The sequence below is a fragment of the Zootoca vivipara genome, chromosome 11 (genome assembly GCF_965207765.1).
Source record: "Zootoca vivipara chromosome 11, rZooViv2.hap1.1, whole genome shotgun sequence".
In the NCBI taxonomy this organism is placed as follows: domain Eukaryota; kingdom Metazoa; phylum Chordata; class Lepidosauria; order Squamata; family Lacertidae; genus Zootoca; species Zootoca vivipara.
Genome location: NC_142594.1, coordinates 18,099,400 through 18,122,519, shown reverse-complemented (window position 1 = coordinate 18,122,519; position 23,120 = coordinate 18,099,400). Strand labels below are relative to the sequence as shown.

Below are 23,120 nucleotides of genomic sequence, written 5' to 3'. Positions count from 1 at the left end.
CCACTCTGGAGAGACAGTCAACGGGCAGAAAGAATCTCAGCCTGTGTACCAGATGGAGCTGGTAGACAGCTGCCCTGGACACAGAATTTACCTGCGCCTCCATGGACAGCTGTGAATCCAAAGTGACTCCCAGGCTGTGCACCTGGTCCTTCAGGGGGACAGTTACCCCATTCAGGACCAGGGAGTCCCCCACACCTGCCCACCCTCTGTCCCCCCAAAACATTTAAGTCCCTGAATGGGACTGATGATGACATCATAGACTTCCCCATTGTAAAATAATGATGTCACCCACATGGAACAATGAAATTGTGCCCTATGGGATGGAAGAACCCAAAAGCTAATGAACAGGATGAGGAAAGAAGCTAAAATCAGAGAGATGAGACTGACCACTAATGAACGCTTTACAAAGTAGCAGTGCATTCCTAACCATGTCTACTCATAAGTAACTTCTATTGAACCCAATGGGGCTTATTCCTAGCTAAGTGCGGTTAGAATAGCCAAAGTGTCGCTTGTCAGATAAGTCTCCTTTCAGCGCCTATCCCCTCCAGATAAATGACATTAATGAACACTTTAAACGTTTTAAATACATCACTTCATCTCCTCTCTATCCCCTTAGGAAGGAATGGTTCTTAAACTCACGGCTTGCCCACAGCCCCTCTCCAAGGCTCCCAAGTGCCACTTGCAGGATTGTGACCCTGAATGTCTAAAAAGTGGCTCTCCAGGGTTTGAGGCGAAATGTTTACTGATGTTTTGTGGTTAAACCAAAAGAAATAGATGTAAAGTTAAAACTACAGGAGTGAAGTGGGTGGAAAAGAGGAATTGCTGGAGTGTGTGTGTGAGGGGTGGTGGTCTGCCACCCTGCTTTTGCTACCTTGAGAGTTTGGACAAGCGGAAAGCGGCTTGGCCTAAGATAAGAAAAATAAGGTTTTTTTTTCTAATGGGCCTGTTGTTTTGGGACCCCACAGGTAAAAATCTACTGAGGCCGTCCCAGAGCCAGGGCAGGTGGTTGCTGTTTCTGCTGGAGAAAGTGAGTGAAGGTGGGGCACTTCACAGCCCTGAGGCCATTATCAGTCTCTCTCTCCTCCTGTGCGTTTAAAGTGAGGAAGAAATGGGGAAAACAAGAAGAAAAGGCTGCTTCCTAGGAGCCTTTTGGCTGGGGGTGGGGTGGGGTGGAAGCCACCAGATGGTGTGACTTTTCAGAGAAGGTGCCGTGACCTCCAACCCCCATCCACAAAACCGACATGCCTCTCATTCTCATCATTAGGTTTGGAAAGGTCGTTCCCCCCCCCTTTAGTACTGTGGTTCCCAATGTGGGGCATATGCCCCACAGGTGGGCAATTTGATTTTTAAGGTGGGCAATTTGATTTTTAAGGGGGGGTCAATTCGACGAGTTCACAACAGTGAAAGGCCTTTTAGGCTTCCTCCACAAAGTTCACTTTTTGAATCATAAGAATGATATGTCCGGGGTTTGGGGGGGGGGGTTAATTGGGATTTTAGAGATGCTTAGGTGGGGCATGGCCAAAGAAAAGAAGGTTGGGAATCCAGTAACTCTGGATCCCTGCAGCGCCGGCTTGCTCCAGGTGGCCCCTCCATCAGAAGCATCTTTTTATCCCTCTCCCCCTACACCTCCAAAAGGGAGACAGAGAGAGGCGAGTGTGGGGTGGCGGGTGGCATGTTGAGCCATCGTGGCCCCGGGAAAGCCCTCTTTCGATGGGGTGCATGTGTGTGCTTTTGGGGGATGGGGGGACGACGACGCAGGACCACACTTTGGTGGAAAGACAGAGTGTAAGTGTGTGTGTGTGCAGTGCTTTTTTCTTAAAAAAAATGTGTAGGGGGTGCTCTCATTTTCCTGCTCATATTGAAATACTGCCCCACAATGTGGCCAAACTTAGATTCACAAAATGTTTAGGGGTATGCGTAACCCGTGCATACCCCCAGAAAAAACACTCTCTCTGTGTGTATATATATATGTATATGTATATATATATATATGCGTGTGTGTGTGCATGTGTGTGTGTGTGTGTGTGTGTGTGTGTGTGTGTGTGTGGCATTTCTTGTACCCTGTGCGGTGACACCGGCTGTCTGTCTGTCTGTCCCCCCCCTCCCCTTCCCCTGCTTGCTGGAAGGCGGCGGCGGCGGCGGGGGGGGGGGGAGGCAAGGCAGAGCGGCAGGCGGGGAAGCCATTGCCTGCTTAATAGTTGCTGTTGCAGCACTTCCGCTTCTCTCCCCGCGAGAGAGACACGAGTGGCCAGGCCCAGCCGCACCGAGGAGGAGCGCCAGACACAAAGGGAGAGAGGTAGGGGGACAGGGGGCGCCCCGACTCTCACCCTCGACGGGCGCAGAAGCCCCCGCCGCGCCTGCCCTCCCCCCGAGGGCGCGGAGGAGGGCGGCGGGGGCTGGGGGGCTTCCCGGGGGGGGGAAGCCGAGAGGAGATGGCAGCGGGGGGGGGGTGAAAGACCTGGGTGGGCAGAGGAGACGTCGAGGGGTTGGGAGTATTGGGGGGGGGGAAGCTGACAGGTCTCGTCCCGCACCCCTGGGAGCCGGGGGAGGCCGGAGGGTGCGCGGACGGGGGGGGGGTCAGCTTTTTCTCCCACCCCCCACCCCGTCTGCAAACCGAGAAGGATGGGGTGGTGGGGAAGGAGGCATGTTGTTTTTTTAGGGTGGGGGAGTGGGGAAGGGTAGTAAAACAAAAGCCGGGGGGTGGCGTTGAGAAGTAGAGGAGGAAGAAGGGGCGGGGAGCCCCTTGAGGAGTAGCTAGCTGCTCCCCCCCCCAAAGTTGGAGGGGGGGTATCCTCTATAGACACCCCCTGCCCACAATACCGATTCCTCTTTCGCACCCACTACGGATTTCTCCTCCCCTCTCCCCCCTCGAAGGCATTCCCCGTTTTCCTGGGTCATATCTGCCCCCCCGTCCCGAATTACTAGTCCCCAATTATGCTCCTTCCTAAAAGTATCCCCCACCAAACCCTGACTTCCTGTGGTGAGTTTTCCACCTCACCTCTTTCAGCAGCCTCCCAGTTTTTCCTAGTACTGCCCCCCCTCTCTGAATGTCTTACTTCGCCCCAACCTTGTAGAATACCAGTGTTTCCACCACTATTTCGCCTCTGTTCTCTGACCCCTTTATCTCCATGTGTCATGGATGCTATTTGGAGGGGGGAAAGCAGGGGGGCTGTGTGGGTCCTGTGTGAAAAGGTTAGAGGAGGCACAGAAGGAAATTGCTTCCCCTCCCTAATCCCAGTTTCCCCTTTTATTAATTCATGTGGTCTGCGCGTGCCCCTCGTCCCCATTTCCAGAGAGGAGCTGGCACTAAATGTTGCTGAAACTTGCAGGTGGGGGCTTCATTCTTTCTCCCTACAAAAAGAAGTAGAAAAATGTTTTCTAAGAGCTTGACCCTGTGGCTCCTTGTCCAAGTGTTAACTGTCCCCCCCGTTTCCCTCCCCGCCCCCATTCCTTGTGGTGTTTTCTTTCCAGGTTTGGGGTACGTAGTGTGGGGTAGCTATGTCGGATGACGATTCGAGGGCCAGCACCAGCTCTTCCTCATCTACGTCCTCCAACCAACTGACCGAGAAAGAGACAAGCACACCTAAGAAGAAGGAAAGTAAAATCAGCATGAGTAAAAATTCCAAGCTCCTTTCCACCAGTGCCAAGAGGTGAGACTGTCCTTAGCATTTCTCTTCCTTATAGTTATTGCGATGGCTATTCTTCACTAAATACCTTTCTGGCATTTGTTCTTTCTGCAAAACAATTACAGCTCTCCCCACCCCCACCCCCCGCAATCAGCATTGTTGCCCGCTCCCCAAGTGCATTATTTTTATTTTAAATAATCTCTCTTTTTTTTATCCTAACCATACCTCTAACCTTCTACTTGAAACTTGTCATTATCACCTGTATCCGCCAGCAGAAAAGTTCAGAGCAAGTGACTTCAAACCAAGAGTACCTCAATTCCTGCCTTGCTACCAACTTACTGCGTGGTCTTGGGCAGAACTCTTAATTTCTTCACATGCTTTCCTATTAGATGGTGACAGTAGTCACTGTGCAGGAGTGTGATGTAGATTAATTAAGATTTGGTACCTGCATTGAGTTCATCCAATTAGGTGTTAAAATAGTAGTCTCCCAGGGAGAAAAAAAATGCTACTTTTTATCGTTGCTCGTACTTAGAGTCAATCTTTTCTGTTCTTCGAATTCATCACAATTCAGCTTTCAAACTTTGATGCAAAAGATCACTGGTGCTTCAATAAGAAGAATGTTCTTATTGAAAACGTACAAATCTCACCCTTATGCTTATGAACCTCCTTGTGTATATATCTCTTGTGTGGCTGGGATTTGAATTTCCAACAAATTGTCTGATGGGTCCAGCGCTCTCCATCTTGTTTCTACTGAAATTAATGTGTCACATTGGTATGAAAAGAGGAGGAGCCTTTCGTGTGGAATTTTACAGAGGGGAGGGCACACACAAGTATTTGTACTAACTGCCAATTAATTTTGGGGAGGGAGAAACAAACAGAAGGAATATTCTGTAATGCTCTGACCATACCCTTCCTTTTGCTGCTTAGCGATAAAAATCAGTGGGAATTTTGTTGCTGACATCCTTGATGTTTGGATTTCTTCTGTTGTGGTTAGTGAAGGGGAACTCTGTACTGTTTATTCTTTCATACCTGTGATGGCGTTAAGGTGATCCAGTTGGAATGTCATTTGTTTCTGCTTCTGTGAGGAGAATGCTAGACTTGACAGAAAGTAGGCATGAGTTTTTGACTCATTAATTTGAGCAAAACAGTGTCTTGTGCCCTGTGTTTCTGACTATGAAGCAGGTATAATAGTTTCAGTGTTATGAAGATCACTGAGGTTTGGAAATAATGGACCTGAATCGACCTTGGTAGATTTATCTAGCTGGCCCTTTATCCCTATCAATAGTTTTTTTGTGTGTGTGGATGTTACTTGGGAAAGTCATACTGCTTTCATCTCTTGAATTCCCTGTGTAAGATTTGCCTTCCCTTTTGGTTTCTTGCTGTAGGATTCAGAAGGAGTTGGCTGACATCACCTTAGATCCACCTCCCAACTGCAGGTATGTGTTGATCCATCTTTTCTAATGGCTGGACTACGTGTTGCAATTAAGTGTGGCTACCACCAACCTGTATTGCCTCCCATGTTTAGTTAAATAAGGCACATGACACGGCATGATATCATTGCACTCTGTGTTTTCCTGCTGCATGCAGTTGTTGGCTGCTGCTTGCAGAAGGGCAGGGAAATAAATGCATCTTACCAGTTAAATGCAGGACGTGTTGTGGGGTGGCAGCAACCGCACCTACCTTGCTAATGAGGAAGACTGGAGAGCACTTGACGGGTTATTACTTCTAAATATATTTTTTGGTTCTGAAATGTTGATGCAGAGTATATTTTCCGAATGGCCTGGAATAATTCCTTATGGCCTTTGAAGCTCAGGAGACAACTCTGGATGTGAATATTCTGTTTCTTATGCTTATTTCTTTTATTGTACTTCAGAAGTAATTGCATTAGGAGTGGATTGCATCATTGGTTGTCATGCTGTGTGAATGTATATAATATTTCTGTGGCTGGTCAGCTGTGAAGGATATGAAAACGCATGTTCCTGCCACCCCTTTTGCATTTATAAGTATTATTCCAAATTGCATCATGCTTATTATTGCATTCAATTTGTGTGTGTGTGTGGGGGGGGAAACGGAAGACCTGTTGCTGCTTTTTCAAGTTGTTACGCTTCTGCGCGGTGCAGTGCCGCATGCAATAGGAGCGAGGTTTGAGTTCCTAGCTCAGCATATGCACCTTAAGAGCATGCATGTAATCTGGTGAAAGGACACCCCGGGGGATGTCGTTGCCTTTTATAAAATGAGTGTTTGAGCTGTGTGTTAAAAGATTTAGACACTTTCTGAAAGTACCTGCTAAGCTGCTTCTTGGGTTATCACTTAGCTTTTGTAGCCCCTGAGCATTTAGATAGGGGGTAATATAGTATGGTGGTCCTTGGTTGCCTCTGTTAATTAAACAGGAAGGCTACTTTCAGCACATGCTATCGCCTTTGAGGCTGCTGTTTCTAGAGAGCATCTTTATCTGTCCGGGCTGCTAATAACCACTTTTGAGCCAGTTGCTATTGATGGCGGCAGCCGGTGAAACGATCCGTCTTTTTTAGAACACTTAGGGTGGAGCTTGCTTCCTCTACCTGCAAGACATTCCCTTTCCCTTTATAACTGCTCCAGCAAGCAAATGATGTGACTGTTAAAGTTTCATTTTAAAATCCAGCCATCATGTGAAGAAACTGGGAGAAAAATATGTGAGGAGAGCAGAGGTCTGGGCTTAATGAAGGGCTGCCCTGTTTATTTAACAGGATCAGCTAAAGACGTATTTCCTTCTATTGGCCGAAGTCCCCAATGCAACGGGATCAGGAACATTATCAGTGACTGATGCCTGGATGAAAGAGGGGAGATGACTGATACAAATGTATTATGTTAAAGGTTTTTTACTTGTTGGTGTTTGATAAGAGAGACTTTGAAAACATGCATGACAAATGGCTTTGTCTTGTTGCCAAAGCTTCATGCGGTTTAAATTAATCATGGTTGTGAATTTGCTATGTGGGTTTTTGGAATCTGCTGTTCTCAGTGTTGCATTCTTGTTAATGGCTTCCCTCTTACCCTGCCTGATCGAAGTGTATGTCCAAAATCATCCGAGTAATCTCGCAACAGTTATCTCTCTCTCTAAACAGCTTGTATGTGAACTTGGTGCCTTTCAGGGCTCTGCTAGCAAATTACCTTGTCAGAATATAATGACTGTAGATGTGGTTTCTTATTTCACTAGTACAGTCCACCGGGAATCATAAACTTTGAGGCACAATACAGAGATGTTTGCTTTGCTCAAGCCTTTTGAGGGGCAAAAATGGTTTATGCTACAAGCACTTTAAACTACCTGGTGATCAGAGGAATATTGCACTTCAAATCGTTATGTGAGCAGAAGTTTGGATGTTTTCATGTTTCTTTTTCCTGTGGATTGTGTTGAACTTCTTGAGAGAAGTACGCTAGCCTTGATTTGGCTCATAATTGGTAGTGAGATGAGGAGGAGGCAGTGCGGGGGGGCATAGAAACCTTGAATCTGGAATTTTAGAGTAACTGCATTCTTGGCACTTATTTGCTTGGAGGTACAAAATTGTGTCTCAAAACCTTGTTCCTTCTTGCATTTGCATCTTAAGTCCGTTATGATAATGACGGCATCTTTTGGGGATGTGTTTCCTTTGTCACACAAAATAATATTTTTTTAAAGTGTATTTTGTAGATGTGTGAATATGTTCTCGTGGAAGAGAGCCATTTCTCTAGCCTGTGTAAGTGCTGCATTAAAATTACAGGCACAGCACAGATTTAAGCATACCGTGTGAAAATATCCTAAGTGTTGCCATTTCCTAAACTGGAGTAACCATTGCGGTGCACCCCTTGACCATTGGTCATGCTGGCTGGGGCTGATGGGAGTTGGCAATAAAAACATCTGGAGGGTAACACATTGACTACCCCTGCCTTTATGTATTCAGTGTGAATCCAGCTGTTAGCTGATGCTATGGGAAAGATCCATACCTTGGCCTGGCAAGGTTGCTTTCTCCTAGCCTGCAGTCTCATGCTGCTCTCATTCAGGATTGGAGACTGCTGTAGCGCCCCATTACAGATGTGAGAAGTGCACATTTTTAAATGATTTCTCAGTGTGATCTTTAGTGCCACTATGATTTCAGGGGACGTAGAGCCAAAAAGCTCCTTCTTGTCTTTTTAAAGACTGAATGGAAGGACATTTCACCCCACCCCAGAGCTGCATGCCCTGAATATTATTGGTGATGGGGGCCTGTAGGCTTATTCCTCATATGCTTTTGCTTCTTCTAAGAGTTTTCCCAACAAGGCACCTTAAAGCTTTCTGTGAGCCCATGAGGTCCTGCACCTCCCCTTTCGTTTGATGCCTTTGCCTTCAGGACAAGGTTTGAGCACTGCCAGTGAACCGCCTGCCTGTGTTTTGTCTTGGCTACGCTCGAGAAAGCTTGGATTGTTGCTTTTGTTCCTCAAGGGGGCTCACCGTGAAGCCCCCTGCCATAGGCTGCTTTCACAAGTGACACTAAGAATGCCTTTTTGTCCCTCGCACTTGTGGATATGGTTAATGTGGGAAACGGTCGCTTTTAATTTGAGTGATCATCTTTGGAGCTGCTAAATTCAAAGGATCTGGCGGACGGGCATTATCTTATTCCTAGGAACAAATATAGTCTTTAAAAATGCATCGTCACATCAGTTGCTGTTTGGTTAGAGAAGTATACATTGAGCCTCTCACCGTCCGTGATAGTTACAGGCAAAGTGTTTGGAGGAGAGCAGAGGTGATAATATATGGGCATGCCATAGTGAAGGTTCATGGCATGGGAAATGCGTAAAAACTGCTGAAGCAGTTCTTGTGAAAGTGGCAATTGGGCCTAATTTGCTTTGGGCAGTGGCTTAGTCCTTCTTTTGTCAGGTTTTATGTATATGTTTGATGGTACAGCCAGACCTTGGTTCCCAAACGGCTCCATTTTGGAATGTTTCGGCTCCCGGACGCCGAAAACCCGGAAGTAAATGCTCCGGTTTTCGAACGTTTTTCAGAAGCCGAACATCCAACGCGGCTTCCGCTTGAGTGCAGGAAGCTCCTGCAACCAATTGGAAACCATGCCTCGGTTGTCGAATGTTTCGGAAGCCGATCGGGCTTCCGGAACGGGTTACGTTTGTCAATCAAGGTTAGACTGTACTAAAATAGTGCGGCTACTCTTGGCTGCTCTATCATACCAGACTGCTGTTGAATCTCCTCCTTGATAACATGTGAGATCACCTTCCTTGTCCCCCATACCTGATAAGGATCTTGGTGGTTGTTGAAAGCAGCCCCCCTGCATTCAGATGGCAGTACTTTCCAGGGGATCAGGTTTCACACGCTTTCGCTTTATGGTCTGGGAATGAATCCTGACTTGAAATGCTCCAGATGTGTACAGAAAAGTGCTTTCTTTTATTGACTCGGTGCACTTTGGGAATGTGCACCGAAGGCTAGAAGTCGCCCTGAATACACCCAATTTGTGTACACAACGATTTCAGCAGCAACAAACATGTACGGAAAGGAGCAGCAGCGAGCCCTTGAAAGCAGCTACACACCAAACTTCCATGAGGACCCCTAAGAAAAGGAAGAGAGCAAATTGTTTTTCAGAAAGGGGCTTTGTGTAAAATCCTTAGTCTGCCAGTGTCAGTAATTCTTATTTTATTTTTTTGCCATTTTTGGTTTGAGATATTTGTGTTCTTTTCAATGCCGTCTTTCTGGGTGATATTGCAGAGTTTCTCTTTGTCTTGTGCATTTTGATGTGCCAACTTGACACTTGTTAGAGAGTTTCCATGGGAGGGTGAGCAGTTTTCCTTGTCCATTTGTGAAATTGCTTGGGTTCTTGCTTGGCAGTTATCACGAGAGAACTGAAGGCACGCTTTGACTGTGGCTTAAATAGAAGATAGGGCTTTGACGTTCAAAGGATCACATCTGGCTAGCAAGAAATAGTGCTATCTATTGGAATTTCAATAAACGTCTCTTTTAAAACGCTTAGTAGTAGCATAGAATTTCCGTAAGAGTTGTGCGAACATGCTGAGCTGGGTGAAGGGAAACAAAGCGGGTGGTTTCTCCCCCCCCCCAAAGCCTATTTTGGATGTTCAGAATTCTGAATTCATAGGTCGCGGAAGAAAAAGTGCAAATAACAGCATAGTCTCACAAAGAACAATTTGGATTTAATAACTAATCTAACATTTTGTCTCTTTAATTCTAACAGGAGCATTTTAAGTATGTTTTTCAGGTTTGAGTGATTTAGAAACCTTCAGGGAAAACTAATAGCAAAACTCCTATTTCAAATACGCAGAATATGCATGAGTCCTATTAGTTTGTCCAGATGTTGTTCCCTGCAACTTTTCTCTCTCCAAAAACACCTACAAACCTTTTGACCTGAAATAATAATAATAAAGGAGGGGGAGGACTAGAGAAATATTAATGTCATGCTAGAAAGTAATAAATAATAAAAATGCACAGAAATGAATGGGATATTATCTGTGATTTGCAGAGATGGAACTGAGAAATTTGAATTCGATTTCACAAGTTGTGCAGCAAGAAATTCTAGGTGTTTTTTCAATGGCCCTAAATCTCCCTCTAAACTCAGTGAAGACTAAAAAAAGAGTATGACAATAGCAGTGAACTCTACTTTCATATATTAATTAATCTGTGCCCCAGATTAATTCTTTACAAACTTGCACAGATTTGGTCTCCTTAATATCAGTAGAACCATATGCAAGTGCATATTTTTATGAATCAAGGTTTTAAAATACACTACTTTTATTATTTTGCAAGAAATGTTATATGAATGAATGTGTTCCCAGTAAGCAGCAATTGCCTGGGCAAATGCGTTAAATGGGCTGCTTTCTAGCGCCCCATAATGCAGGAAAACTCTGCAGCTGTTTAACCAAGATGAGAGTTTTGGTTTTTCTTCCCTTTGTTTGCTGGCTTGAAAGAGACATTTGTGAATGCCAAGTTCATTTTGCATATGTATGCTTTCTGGTTTTTGTCAGTGGTGACGTGATATGGAGAGTACTTTCTTAATGTTTATTAGCTGAAAAATTCCTACATAATGTGGAGCAAATACTTAAGGAACAGTGTACAATAAGGTTCATATGGAGAAATTGGTAGCTAAACGTATAGAAAGACCTACATGAGTTTATTTTTACTTTTTTATATAAATTAAAGCCATTAATGATTAGAGACTGTTCAGTTTGCACTTGTTTCTCTCAAGCAGATCTATCACTTTTTGGGGAAAGCTTTTTAAAAAATATTATCCAAATGAAGATATAAAATCCCTTTCTATATTACAGTGCCCTCAGTACTGAACAGCCTTTCAGGGCACAGCTCTGAATAAAAGCCTCACTTTTAATCTGCTGTTAATGTACTAATCCCGTGCTTTCAGATTTAATTACCGCATTCAGTTCACGCAAGAGTTTGATTATTTCATTTATTAGAAATTAAGCGTTGCTCTTGGTGGCTTTACCTGCAAAGGTGAAAAGAACCTCCTGCTTAAATGCAAATTAAGTGCTGCTCCGCATGTGCAGAGTGCCTTTGCCTCCTCTCGCCATAGGCGACCACAAGCAGCAACCATATTTCTTGGGACTCGGGTAGTGTCTCCCCAAACAGGGTGGACAGAACAGCTGGAGGGGGGCACAAAGCCCCAAAGTAAGACCAGATCTGCATGACAGTAATGAACTCTTCCTCAATCAGCAAATATCTGTTTTAGAAGAAATGCAGTGGGGAGGGTTTGAACTTTAAGGATCTAGAGTTTTAAGATGTGTGATGGCAACAGCAACCGCTTGCTTCCTTGCCTATTGCATCTGGTTGGGGTTCTTGGAGGTCTGAGCCCTTGGCCATTGCCCCACCTGGGCACTCCCTAGCTTTGGGCCTTACTGGGACGGTTGCTAAGTAATTGCCATGCTTGTGGAGCATTAGATTAACAGGATCCTGAACTAGGATGGTTGGCTTGGCCACAATACTTATGCAACAGTTTAATTCCAAAATTAAATGCAGGAGTAGGCAGCACGGAGCGTGCGCTGTGTTTGATTAGCGTAATGTTTTCGGCACTTGTCCATAGACGTGGAAAAACTAAGTCGCTGTTGCTGTCTGGTGGTTGTAAAGTAAGAAGTGAGGGACATGGGTGGTGCTGTGGTCTAAACCACGGAGCCCCTTGGGTTTGCCAATCGGAAGGTCGGCGGTTCGAATCCCCATGACAGAGTGAGCTCCTGTTGCTCTGTCCCAATGCCTGCCAACCTAGCAGTTCAAAAGCACACTACTGCAAGTAGATAAATAGTTGCCGCTGTGGCAGAAAGGTTAACGGCATTTCCGTCACGGTGCTCCATTGCTCCAGAAGCGGTTTAGTCTAAGGTTACCATATTTTTTTCAATGAATCCAGGGACACTTTTCAACTTCAATGGATTTTGTATGGGGACTGAATTGTAAATCCGGGGACTGTCCCCGGGAAACGGGGGTGTCTGGTAACCTTAGTTTAGTCATGCTGGCCACATGACCTGGAAAGCTGTCTGTGGACAAATGCCGGCTCCCTCAGCCTGAAAGTGCGATGAGCGCCGCAACCCCATAGTCGCCTTTGAGTGGACTTAACTATCCAGGAGTCCTTTTCCTTTACCTGTAAGGTGAGAGTAGGGTAGCTCTGGCAGGCTAGGGGCCATTTGTCACACAGTGTCTACTGCTTCTCTAATAACGTGGCAGACAGCTATGCCTTCCATGGGCGTCAAGCAAGTCGCTTGAGAGATTGGATGTTGCATTAGCTAGGCATTTGGCCTCAATTAGCAGCACTCTCCTGAAATATTCTAGTAAGCACTTCAAAACGGCACAATTTTAAAAAAACAGTAATAATTGAGCCCGTTTCCTTTTAAAACCTGCATCCTCGTTTCTGATCATTTAGCACTATTTCCAGCACATTTTGCAATTTATCTCTGCCCCCGGGAGAGCTAGAAATCTGTCTGTACCAAAATGTCTTGCGGGCTGCACTTGTTCCTCAGGGTAGGGGCTGTAACACAGTGTAGGACACGAACTCTTGCATGCAGAAGATGTCCAGCTTCTATGCCTGACATTTCCCTGTAAAACTAATCTTGGGTCCCAGAGACCTTGGAGTGTTGCTGAGGGAGGTAGTATTGGAACTAGACAGACCAGTTGGTCTGATTGAGTACATCTACTTCACCTCTAAAGATCACTTTACAGCGGGATGATAAAAAAACAAACTGGCCGATATTTCCTGGGAGGCCACAATTATTTTGCACGCACAGCAAACAGTTCAGTTGATTCCTTTCTTTCTTTCTTTCTTTCTTTTTAAAAACCAAACACCTCCCCAAAACACCAGAGGGATAGATACTAATCGCAGGGTTCGTTTAGTTTAGATCATGTGCCAATAGCTAGCTTGATTTTTTTTTGTAGTGATTTTCTGTTTGGTGCACCCTTGCTAAGTAATTCCCTAATGAGCCGAGTGCTTTGCCTGCCAAATATGAAAAATGACAGATTTTGGAAGCTGCTTTGGCAAAGAATTGAAGCTTGAAATGTCCACATACCACTTACCTTTATTATTTTAACTGTCTTTGTGACCCATTGGCAACACAATTTTGATAACCCTCGCGGTGCCGTGAGCATATCTTACCTGGCGTCTGGTGTGCAGGGTAGGGGATACAGTATTTCCATGATCTGGAAAGCCTTATGCCAAAGTAATCCTATGTAAACAGTGATTTTGTTTATGTAGCTCAGCTTATCTAAAACCTTGGGATGTTTCCTGGGCTATTTTGATAAACGAGATAGTGCTATTGTCGAAGATACATCTATTGCACTGCAGAGAAGTACTGTAGCAGAAACTTTGGAAACGATGCAAAAAAAAAAATGTACTTAGTGAGTGCAAGCAGTCTTTTATGCAGGTTGTGAAAGTTAGCACCTAGAAGACTGCACATGCAGTTTGTTATCAATTCAGATAATCCATGGGGTTCATAGCATTGGAATTTCTAATATTGTATCTGTTTAAAATGCACAATTTCCAGACTTTGCAAAGAAGAGCAGACCATTTTTACAGCCATTCTATGAAAATACAGCACTGTCCGGAACTGTCCTTACAAGGGCCAAACTCTATTTTGCACAGGAGATCTGTGATCGATCTCCCACCCCCACCCCACCCTCTCTCTCTCTCTCTCTCTCTCTCTCTCTCTCTCTCTCTCTCTCTCTCTCTCTCTCTCTCTCTCTCTCTCTCTCTGAAATGTGTCCGTAAGGGACTGCTAATGTGTACTGAGCCTCAGTTGAAGAAGAAAAGGTGTGTGCTTAAACCTTTCCCCTGTTTTCTGTTCCCCCAATCAAAATTCTGCTCTTTCCTCTCCAAAGCTGCTATTTGCCCTTTGAGGAAAACAAAAGCATGTTGATACCTTCAAAAAGGAGAGAGGCTGCTGGTCTGTCAGGTCAACATGTAATAGTTGAAGCAAACTTAGTAGCTGCAAGTGAAAACTACCGTTTATGTGTTGTTTCATGCGCAAGAGGTACCGGTATACTTTTTCTTATGCCAGCCTAGCAACATAGTAGATGCAAAGTGCCTCTTCCCGTTCCTATTATTGCCTTTCTCACAGTTTCCAGCTTTCTCTACAAGCTACTGCCATCTGTCTGGTCTGGAAAAAGCAGTAGTGGACTGTTCCAAGTCCCTTCTCTGAAACTGGGGAAGGTAACTGACTTTTTTTGTAGTTAGTAAAAAAGTGCTGCTGATCTTGTAGGGCAATCACAACTGCCTCCCAGAGGCTGGGCGAGAGTCAGGATATGCCTACACTCTGTTGTAAAGGCCGGAGATGCGACTGCTCTTAATCTGTACTGCTGTTTCTTACTCTGAGAGAGTAAGGTGGGTTGGGAATAGGAATGTGCCTTGGTGATGGGTTGGGAATATAGTTTGCCACGACTAATTTCTGACTATGGGGCAGCAATTAGGACACTTGCTGTTGACGCTGATGAGCAGGCAAGTGGCCAATTGGACCTCTGTTTTCTCCAGTTCTTAAACAGCAAAGATGTAATAGACCGAGGGGTACAGTAAGATTTCCTACGCCCATATAGATCTGGATTGGGTGCCATATAGATGGTAGGTTATTTAAGAGAGAGCCCTTGAAAGTTCCAGGTTCCACTGTACATGTGGGGGAAAGGATATCTGGATAGGGCCATTGGTCAGAGCTGGCATGGCCAAACTTGGCCCTCCAGCTGTTTTGGCACTACAATTCCCATCATCCCTGACCACTGGTCCTGTTAGCTGGGGTTGATGGGAGTTGTAGTCCCAAAACAGCTGGAGGGCCAAGTTTGGCCATGCCTGGGTTAGAGCATAACTCCAGGGTTGCAGGTTCGATCCTAGTTTGGTACATATTCCTGCATTGCAGGGGTTTGGACTAGAAGATAGATCCTCAGTGTCCCTTCCCACTCTACAATTCTATGACGTAACTTACCTGCTAAAATAATTCATGCAAAGTACGAAAGACAATTTGTGATGGCAAAAATGTGGTGTTGCCGGCTCCGAGGCTGTAAGCTATAGGAATGTACTTTCCTTTCAAACTGAGATGCTACTTTTACCAGCCCCATGAAGTACTGCGTAATATATTCTTCCATGTCCATTTGAATGATACAATTTCCCAAGTACAGTACTGTACAACTTCCTTGAATTTTAAAAACCGAAAGGCAAGTGGAAAATAGTGGTGCTCACGACCCCACAGGACTTGCTAACAAAGAAATAAACATACTGGTTCTAAGACCAAAAATAGCTTCCACAGATAACGTTCCTTGATTAACTCTTCCCTGAGTTACAGTAAGGCAAGACAGTGCTGTGATAGCGTTGCAAAAGCATATTGAATAGTAAAAGAATATTGAAATATAGGTTCCACCTCCACCACTCTCACCCACGTGCACACATCTCAGTTTTGGAGTATTTCTGGAACTGAAGGAGTATTTTCGGTCTGTGTGGACAGAATTTTTTGACAAGGGAAAATCTGAAATCTGGTTGTTCTGGAGACATCTTGTCTCTTCTCCACATACATATTTCATTTAGGAAAAGTGTGTCACGTACTTCTAGAGTGTTAACATGTAATGATGACCCCTTGTGTATTTTTTTTTAAAAAAATACACAGGGTTTACATCTGTTTCCTAAATGGAAGAGCTTTTGCATAGAAAATTAATCACGTTTGAATTGGCCCCGAAAAATGCTTTATAAGGCAGGGGAAAGTGGCAGTGTGTTTTAATTATAGTAGTGCTTAGCTGTAGAAGATTAGTTTGCAAGGATGCTAAAATGATGTGGTCATAAAAGTAATTATATCAGTCTTATAGTGTACCACAAGGGGTCATTTAATCAGAAGTTTCTGATCCATCATATATATATATATATATATATATATATATATATATATATATGTATATGTATATGTATATATGTATATATATATATATATATTGTGTGTGTGTGTGTGTGTGTGTGTGTGTGTGTGAGAGAGAGAGAGAGAGAGAGAGAGAGAGAGAGAGGGAACATTCTTTTACTCTGAATGTAAATCACCCACTGTAATTTACAGTATTCTACTTACATGTTAAATCTTTAGAAAAGCCACATTTTGGCCATTCTTCCTTTCCATCAGTAATGCTGGACAGAATAGTTAAACAATAAAAAAATAGGGGTTAAATAGTCGCTTTTACCAAGTGGTGTTCTTTATAGAGAAGAAATAATGGGATTTCCCTCTGTCAGTGAAATTATTATTGGTCAACTTTCCCATTTTCTTTTAATCTCCTGGATCAATCCTGACTTTATCACAGGTGATGCAAACTAGCTGTGGGTCAGATTAAATAATCTAATGGGATGGATTGTATCTGTTAGCCCCACACTTGTGTTTTTTCTTGCCAGCTGCCAGGGCACATGATAGTGTCTGACCGTTGATTTTAACCGGCTCTGTTTCTTACTGTTTACCTTTTCACCAACCCAAGAACTATATTGCAGGTTTTTTCTCAGTTGGAAATGTGTACAAATACTCTGTTACAGTTCCAGTCTGTTTAAGACCAGGGACCCAGGTGGCGCTGTGGTTAAACCACTGAGCCTAGGGCTTGCTGATCAGAAGGTTGGCGGTTCGAATCCCTGTGATGGGGTGAGCTCCTGTTGCTTGGTCCCAGCTCCTGCCAACCTAGCAGTTCGAAAGCACGTCAAAATGCAAGTAGATAAATAGGAACCGCTATAGCGGGAAGGTAAACGGCGTTTCCATGTGCTGCTCTGGTTTGCCAGAAGTGGCTTTGTCATGCTGGCCACATGACCTGGAAGCTATACGCCAGCTCCCTCGGCCAATAATGCGAGATGAGCGCGCAACCCCAGAGTCGGTCACGACTGGACCTAATGGTCAGGGGTCCCTTTACCTTTACCTGTTTAAGATCATGTAGACATTGATCCACACAAGCTTTATTTTTCTGTTGCTTCAGGCTGGAGAGACTCCCATGAAGTTCTGAGCACGCTTGCCTACGGTATCTGTAGATATTTTTGTGTCTCCACTGGGCTTGCGGTTTGTGGTTGATGACTACATTGTGAGAAGGTTTCAGCCCCCCCCTCCCCCCAAATTTAACTAGTGTTAGATTGCCAGCGGAATGGCTCTATTCAAAATTGGATTTTTACAGGTTCCTGATCTCTTCTTACCAATAAATTTGCATCCTTTCAAATACACATTTCAGAGATGGAGCATTTCATATTCTTGTTGCTTTACATTAGTCACAGTTGTGGTTTTTTTTTAATTGTTGCTCCTTAAACCCATATCTGCATCGGAAAAAACAACTGCAAAGGAATGTAGTGGATTCAAGACCTTTGGGGGCAGACTGGAAGGGCTCGTTGTTAAGAGAACTTAGAGTGGATGGAACAAGTTGAATTTTGGGATGTTTACGGAAGAATTAAAAACTTTTTAATGTTCCCAGCCTCCATAATCTCATAGCTTTTAAACTGAAACAGATCTTGGTGATGAGGCACAGGGAACCGAGCTTTTCTTCACAGTTTCTAGCCCATTTCCTCCCTTCCCTCAGCTGTGTATTTTATCTGATAAAATGGTGCTCAGTCAAATGCAGGTAAAAGGGACGCGGGTGGCACTGTGGTCTAAACCACAGGAGCCTCTTGGGCTTCCCGATCAGAAGGTTGGCGGTTCGAATCCTTCTCTGGAGAAAACCACAAATATCTCTATAAGAGATACATTATGGTTTTCCATTTAATATCTGAATAAATATATCACACACACACACATGCATGAAGTAGTCTTCTACAAATAAGTATCGCAAATACTATATTGTGTCTTTCAGTTAGCATATATACTCTCAACTATAATGGGCTAATATAAATATTGCCTAATTAGACAGTTTAATGCCAGATCTTGTGTGCTTGTTTGTAGGCATAAGCATGCAGCTTAAAATGGCATCTAAAACACATAATGACTGTGTTCTCAAAATAAGAAAGTGTAACCTGTCTTAAGGATTTGAATCCTTGTGAAAAAGCTTACAGACATCACCTTGAAACCACCTACTTTTTAAGTATATCAATGTGGAACACAACTGTCAGTTTCATTCTTGGAAAGCTTCCTAGTTTAGCTTATCTAAAGCATGTTGAAAATACAACTTTTTTTTTTTAAAAAAAGTGTCTTGGTCTTTGTAAACTTTTGCAAACTTCTAACTCTTTTTAACCTAAAGATGTATTTTTAATTGTTGCTGATTTATACATGTAGAAACAACAGCAGCAGCAAAAACCATGAGGTTGTAATTATGACTTAAAAGAGTCCGGGTTTGGTGCTGTTGTGCCATTAATGAAACAGACAGAAACAGTTGTCTGTCATGCTGCTGTGACATATAACAGCAGGCAGTGACAACTTCTGCCAGTGCCTAAATACTGGCCAACAACATTTTTAACTGTCCTTTACAGGCAAATCTAGGAATTTTCCTTTGTCTCCAGTCCTTTTTGCAGGGAATCAGTATGGCACATATGGGGTTATAGATTCTCTCCCTCCTATGCTAAGAGCATCATGTCTGAGCAGGAATTTGAACTCCAGTATTTCCTGTCCAAAATCCAGCGCTTTCTTTGCATTGATATCATATTATATTGGGTCCCTGTGATGAGAAGACATAAGCCTTTAGCAGAAAAGAGGAACCTCTTGAACCTACAGGTTGTTAGCTAGGGATAGTGGGATTTGTAGTCCCAAAAATCTGGAGGGCCAAGTCTGCCAATGCCTGGTTTCGGTTGACTCTAAACAACAAAACATTGTGTTAATGTTAAGGGTGGCGCTGTGGTCTAAACCACTGAGCCCCTTGGGCTTGCCCAAACATACCTGCCAAGTTCCTGCCGGAAAAATAAGGGGTCAGCAGACCGGAAGTAGCGCTGTCGCCATTTTGGAACTGGGCGGACCATGCTCAGAAGCGACTTTCGATGCTGCTCTGCCCAGTTCCAAAATGGCCACCGCACCGGAAGTCGTGCTGCGGCCATTTTGGAACTGGGCAGAGCAGCATCGAAAGTCACTTCTGAGCATGCTCCGCTCAGTCCCAAAATGGCCGCCGTGCCAGAAATCGCTTCTGTGCATGTCCAGAGAATCCAGACATGCGCAGAAGGAGCCTCTCCCGGCCGGTAAGTAAACCGGGAAAAAACAAAAAAAATCCATTTTTCCAGCTGGGAATGGCTGGAAAAACGGGGGTTTCCAGGGGAATACGGAAGACTTGGCAGCTATGTGCCAAAAGGAAAGTTGGCTGTTCGAATCCCCATGACGGGGTGAGCTCCCATTGCTCTGTCCCAGCTCCTGCCAACCTAGCAGTTCGAAAGCAACGCCAGTACAAGTAGATAAATAGGTACCGCTGAAACGGGAAGGTAAGCACATTTCTGTGTGCTCGTCCTCCATGCGCCAGAAGCGGTTTAGTCCTGCTGGGCACATGACCCAGAAAGCTGTCTGCAGACAAACGCCGGCTCCCTCAGCCTGAAAGCGAGATAAGCTCCGCAATCCCAGAGTCGCCTTGGACTGGACTTAACCGTCCAGGAGTCCTTTACCCCTTTTTTTTTTTTACCTACATAAATTTGACCTGGGCTTCTTGTATATACAACTGACAGGCAGATAGCCGAGTGTCTTTTTTACTTACTACTTTTCCTTTTTTTATTCCTTTACTATTTTATTACCCCTTTAATATTTTTATATCTGTGTTATCTTTTCTTTTCCTTTATTGCTTTGTTCTTGCTTCTGCCTTGCTCTGTTGCTTTGTGGATGTTTTTTTTTAATCCTCCACTCAGGGTTAATGAAGGGTTTGCATGCAGATGAAGCTGTTGGATGGTTGGCAAAGGAAAGCTCTCCCAGGTGAAAGCTGAGGGTTCACCTCTTTCTGTGTGGGACAAGTTAAGATCCACCTATGAGAGAGGACTTTGTTTAGATTAGTGTGTTTTTTTATTGTATTGTACTATGAAAGATCTTAATAAAATCTAATTCGGAGGAAATTATATAAGTTGGTGTGAGCTATAGAAGAGTTTTGAACTCCTTGATGCATGAAGCTGGGATAGCTCACTTGGCAGAGCATGAGACTTTTAATCTCAGGGTTGTGGGTTCGAGCCCCACATTGGGCAAAAAGATTCCTGTATTGCAGGGGGTTGGATTAGATGACCCTTCCAACTCTACTGGTGAAACTCGGAAAATTAGAATGTCGTCGAAAAGTGCATTTATTTCAGTAATGCAACTTACCATTTTTTCCTATTTCTTTTAATTTTTACAAATGCTTTTTTTTGGAAATTTCACAGTAATAAAAAAAATAGTTACAATAAAACAAAAATAAACATAGCTATTACATTTCATTAATTACATTCCATTTATAATTGACCCGCCTAACGACAAATAATTACAATTACAACAAATAAAGGCTTGACATATCTTGCTTTGCATGCCATGCATCTCTCTCATATATTGGTTTCACCTTTTAAGTTGCGTTACTGAAATAAATGCACTTTTCCACGATATTCTAATTTTCTGAGTTTCACCTGTACAGTTCTATGATTCTATGAAGCATTTGCCCATTGGTCAGAGAAAGAAGGACCTGTCTTTTACTGAGCCAAACCTCCAGAAATGGTGGGGAAGGTGTTTGGGAGGGCAGCTTCATTTTCCCTCAGAGTGACTTGGAAGTGGCTTGCTCCCCATTTGAGGACAAACTGGTTCATATCTGTATCAGTCCAAGGAGGATTGGAGGATGGTCTGGGTTTGGGGGGGGGGTTCCACCCACCGCTACCCCTACTGTGTGCCACTTCTCCCCCCCCCAATACCTACGTACACTCCTTGATGTGACTTAATCGCATGTGTTGAAATCATAGAATTGTAGAATTGGAAGGGACACTCAGGATCAACTCAACCAACCCCCTGCAATGCAGGAATACAGTGGAACCTCGGTTTACGACTACCTCCGTTTACGAACGCTTCAGCAAGCGAATGCCGCGGACCCGGAAGTGTTTACATCCAGGTTCCACGGCGTCGGATGCGCAGAAGCGATATGTGCAGCTCGCGCATGCGCAGAAGCGATCTGCACAGCGCATGCGTGCGCAGAAGCACTCTATCGGCACTTCGCGCATGCGCAAAAACGTGCCTTCGGCGAGTGAACGCCTCGGCGAGGGAACGCCTCCACAGAATGGATTGCAGTCGCAAACCGAGGTACCACTGTATTCAGCTGTCCCATACGAGGATCGAACCAGCCACCTTGGTGTTAGCAGCACCAAGCTCTGACCCATGCATAGGCAAACTCAGCCCTCCAGATGTTTTGGGACTACAACTCCCATCATCCCTGACCACTGGACCTGTTAGCTAGGGATAATGGGAGTTGTAGTCCCAAAACATCTGGAGGGCCGAGTTTACCTATGCCTGATCTAACCAACTGAGCTATCCAGACAGTTTAGCTTTGGTTTGCTTAGTTTCTTGTCTTGCCGGTGGCTTTGCATGGTTTTTGGAGAGGTGAAATACGTACATTTATAAAATAAAACATCCAGTCTGAGTTAATGGGGTCTGTATCACTCAGCAACCTCTTCCCTTTCCACAGCATCTCTGCAGCCACTGCCCATTGCCTGTGAAAACCCCGAGCCTTGGCTATTTGAGAGACATATTACTATCTGCTCTTCTAGTTTGATTATACAAAAGAGTAAAGATTTACAGGATGAAACCACCAGAAATGTTAAGGGGAACAAGTATGCAATAGTCTTGTGATCAGAAGGAACATTCCTCACTATTAAAATTCTGAAGGCACACTAAATAAGAGGTTCAAAGTAGGATTCTAATACGCAAGTTGGGGTTTTGGCCTTTGATGCTTTTTCTTTCTTTTTGTGCCGATTGAAGAAGGCTGCTCACTCTGCTCAAAAGACAAGGTAAACTCAGTTTGATGCTTTCTGAGACCATGGTTATCATGTCAGGGAGTTTAAAATATTTGTGATCCCGGATGCTTTTAGAGTGCCTTTTATGGACACACAAGCATTTTTACGATTCTTGCCTTCGCAGGAGCTTAATGAAACTCAGTCCTGTTCACTGTGTATAGTAAATGGTGATGTGCTCGGATTCACTTCATTTCCTTTCTGATGAGATTTATTCCCCTTATTTCAAATTGCAAGAGTTGCTGAGTGCGCTATGCTGGCTCATGGTTTTGATTTTGATTTCGGCGGCGTGTTGTTGTTGTTTTTTCTGGTGGTTTGTTTTGTAATCGCCTTAGTCATGTCAATAAAAAGCTCTTCGGCTTCTGAGGTTTCTGTCAAGTTAAGCCTAGGCTTTGACAGTGAATCACCGAAAGGGTATGATGTCCCAAAATCTCTTGCGGGATTGGGATTATTGAAACGCGCAGTGGAGATTTCTGCAGGTGAGATGGGCCTGTGTTGTGCTAAATGAACAACTCTCTTTTTTTAAATCTTTGCCCACACAGGTCCACAAGGAGGACCACCTGCCTCCAACCTGCTTGTGTAACTCTGTACCCTGTTCTCACCTTCCCAGACGGGCAGGGAAGCAAATTGTGAAATTACAGCTATAAAGCCAAGCGAGAAGCAGTGTTAGAAATCCCCCAGGCGCCAGGTGCATTTTGCGACTGGTGCAGGTCCAATTTGCGACCAGGTGGAGACATAGCTGCCAAGTTATCCCTTTTTTACAGGGATTTTCCCTTATGCTGAATAGGCTTCCTCGCGAGAAAAGCAAAAACTTGACAGCTATGGGTGGAGATCTCTGGATGCCAGATTGGCGACTGACATCTCCACCTGGCTGGCCCTCCAGCTTTCTTAAGCCAGTAAGCAGAATAGCTTATTTATTACGTTCATACACCACCTTTTTCTCCGAGGAGTACATGGTTCACCCCCTCCTCTGTAAATCCCTGAGGTAGGGGTAAGAGGCTGTGACTGGCCCAAGGTCATCCAGTGATCTTCATGACTGAGTGGGGATTTGAACCCTGATCTCGCAGGTCCTAGTCTGACACACTAACCCAGGCATAGGCATACTCGGCCCTCCAGATGTTTTTGGGACTACAACTCCCACCATCCCTGACCACTGGTCCTGTTAGCT

The 23,120-nt window shown here is 44.3% G+C and overlaps 1 protein-coding gene across 2 annotated transcripts in view; it reads left to right on the top strand.

Moving 5' to 3' along the window:
* Positions 1-2,140: 2,140 nt before the first annotated feature.
* The window catches only part of UBE2E1 (ubiquitin conjugating enzyme E2 E1), a 57,864-nt gene continuing 36,884 nt past the window's right edge, over positions 2,141-23,120 (top strand). The window contains exons 1-3 of one of the 2 annotated variants that reach the window (XM_060280664.2): positions 2,141-2,296; positions 3,472-3,650; positions 5,012-5,062. In XM_060280664.2, the coding sequence (XP_060136647.1) occupies positions 3,499-3,650; positions 5,012-5,062 (203 nt within the window). In that variant the 5' untranslated portion in view covers positions 2,141-2,296; positions 3,472-3,498. Of the gene's footprint in view, positions 2,297-2,522; positions 3,330-3,471; positions 3,651-5,011; positions 5,063-23,120 lie in introns of those variants that run through there. The other variant, XM_088653763.1, reaches the window with a different exon arrangement.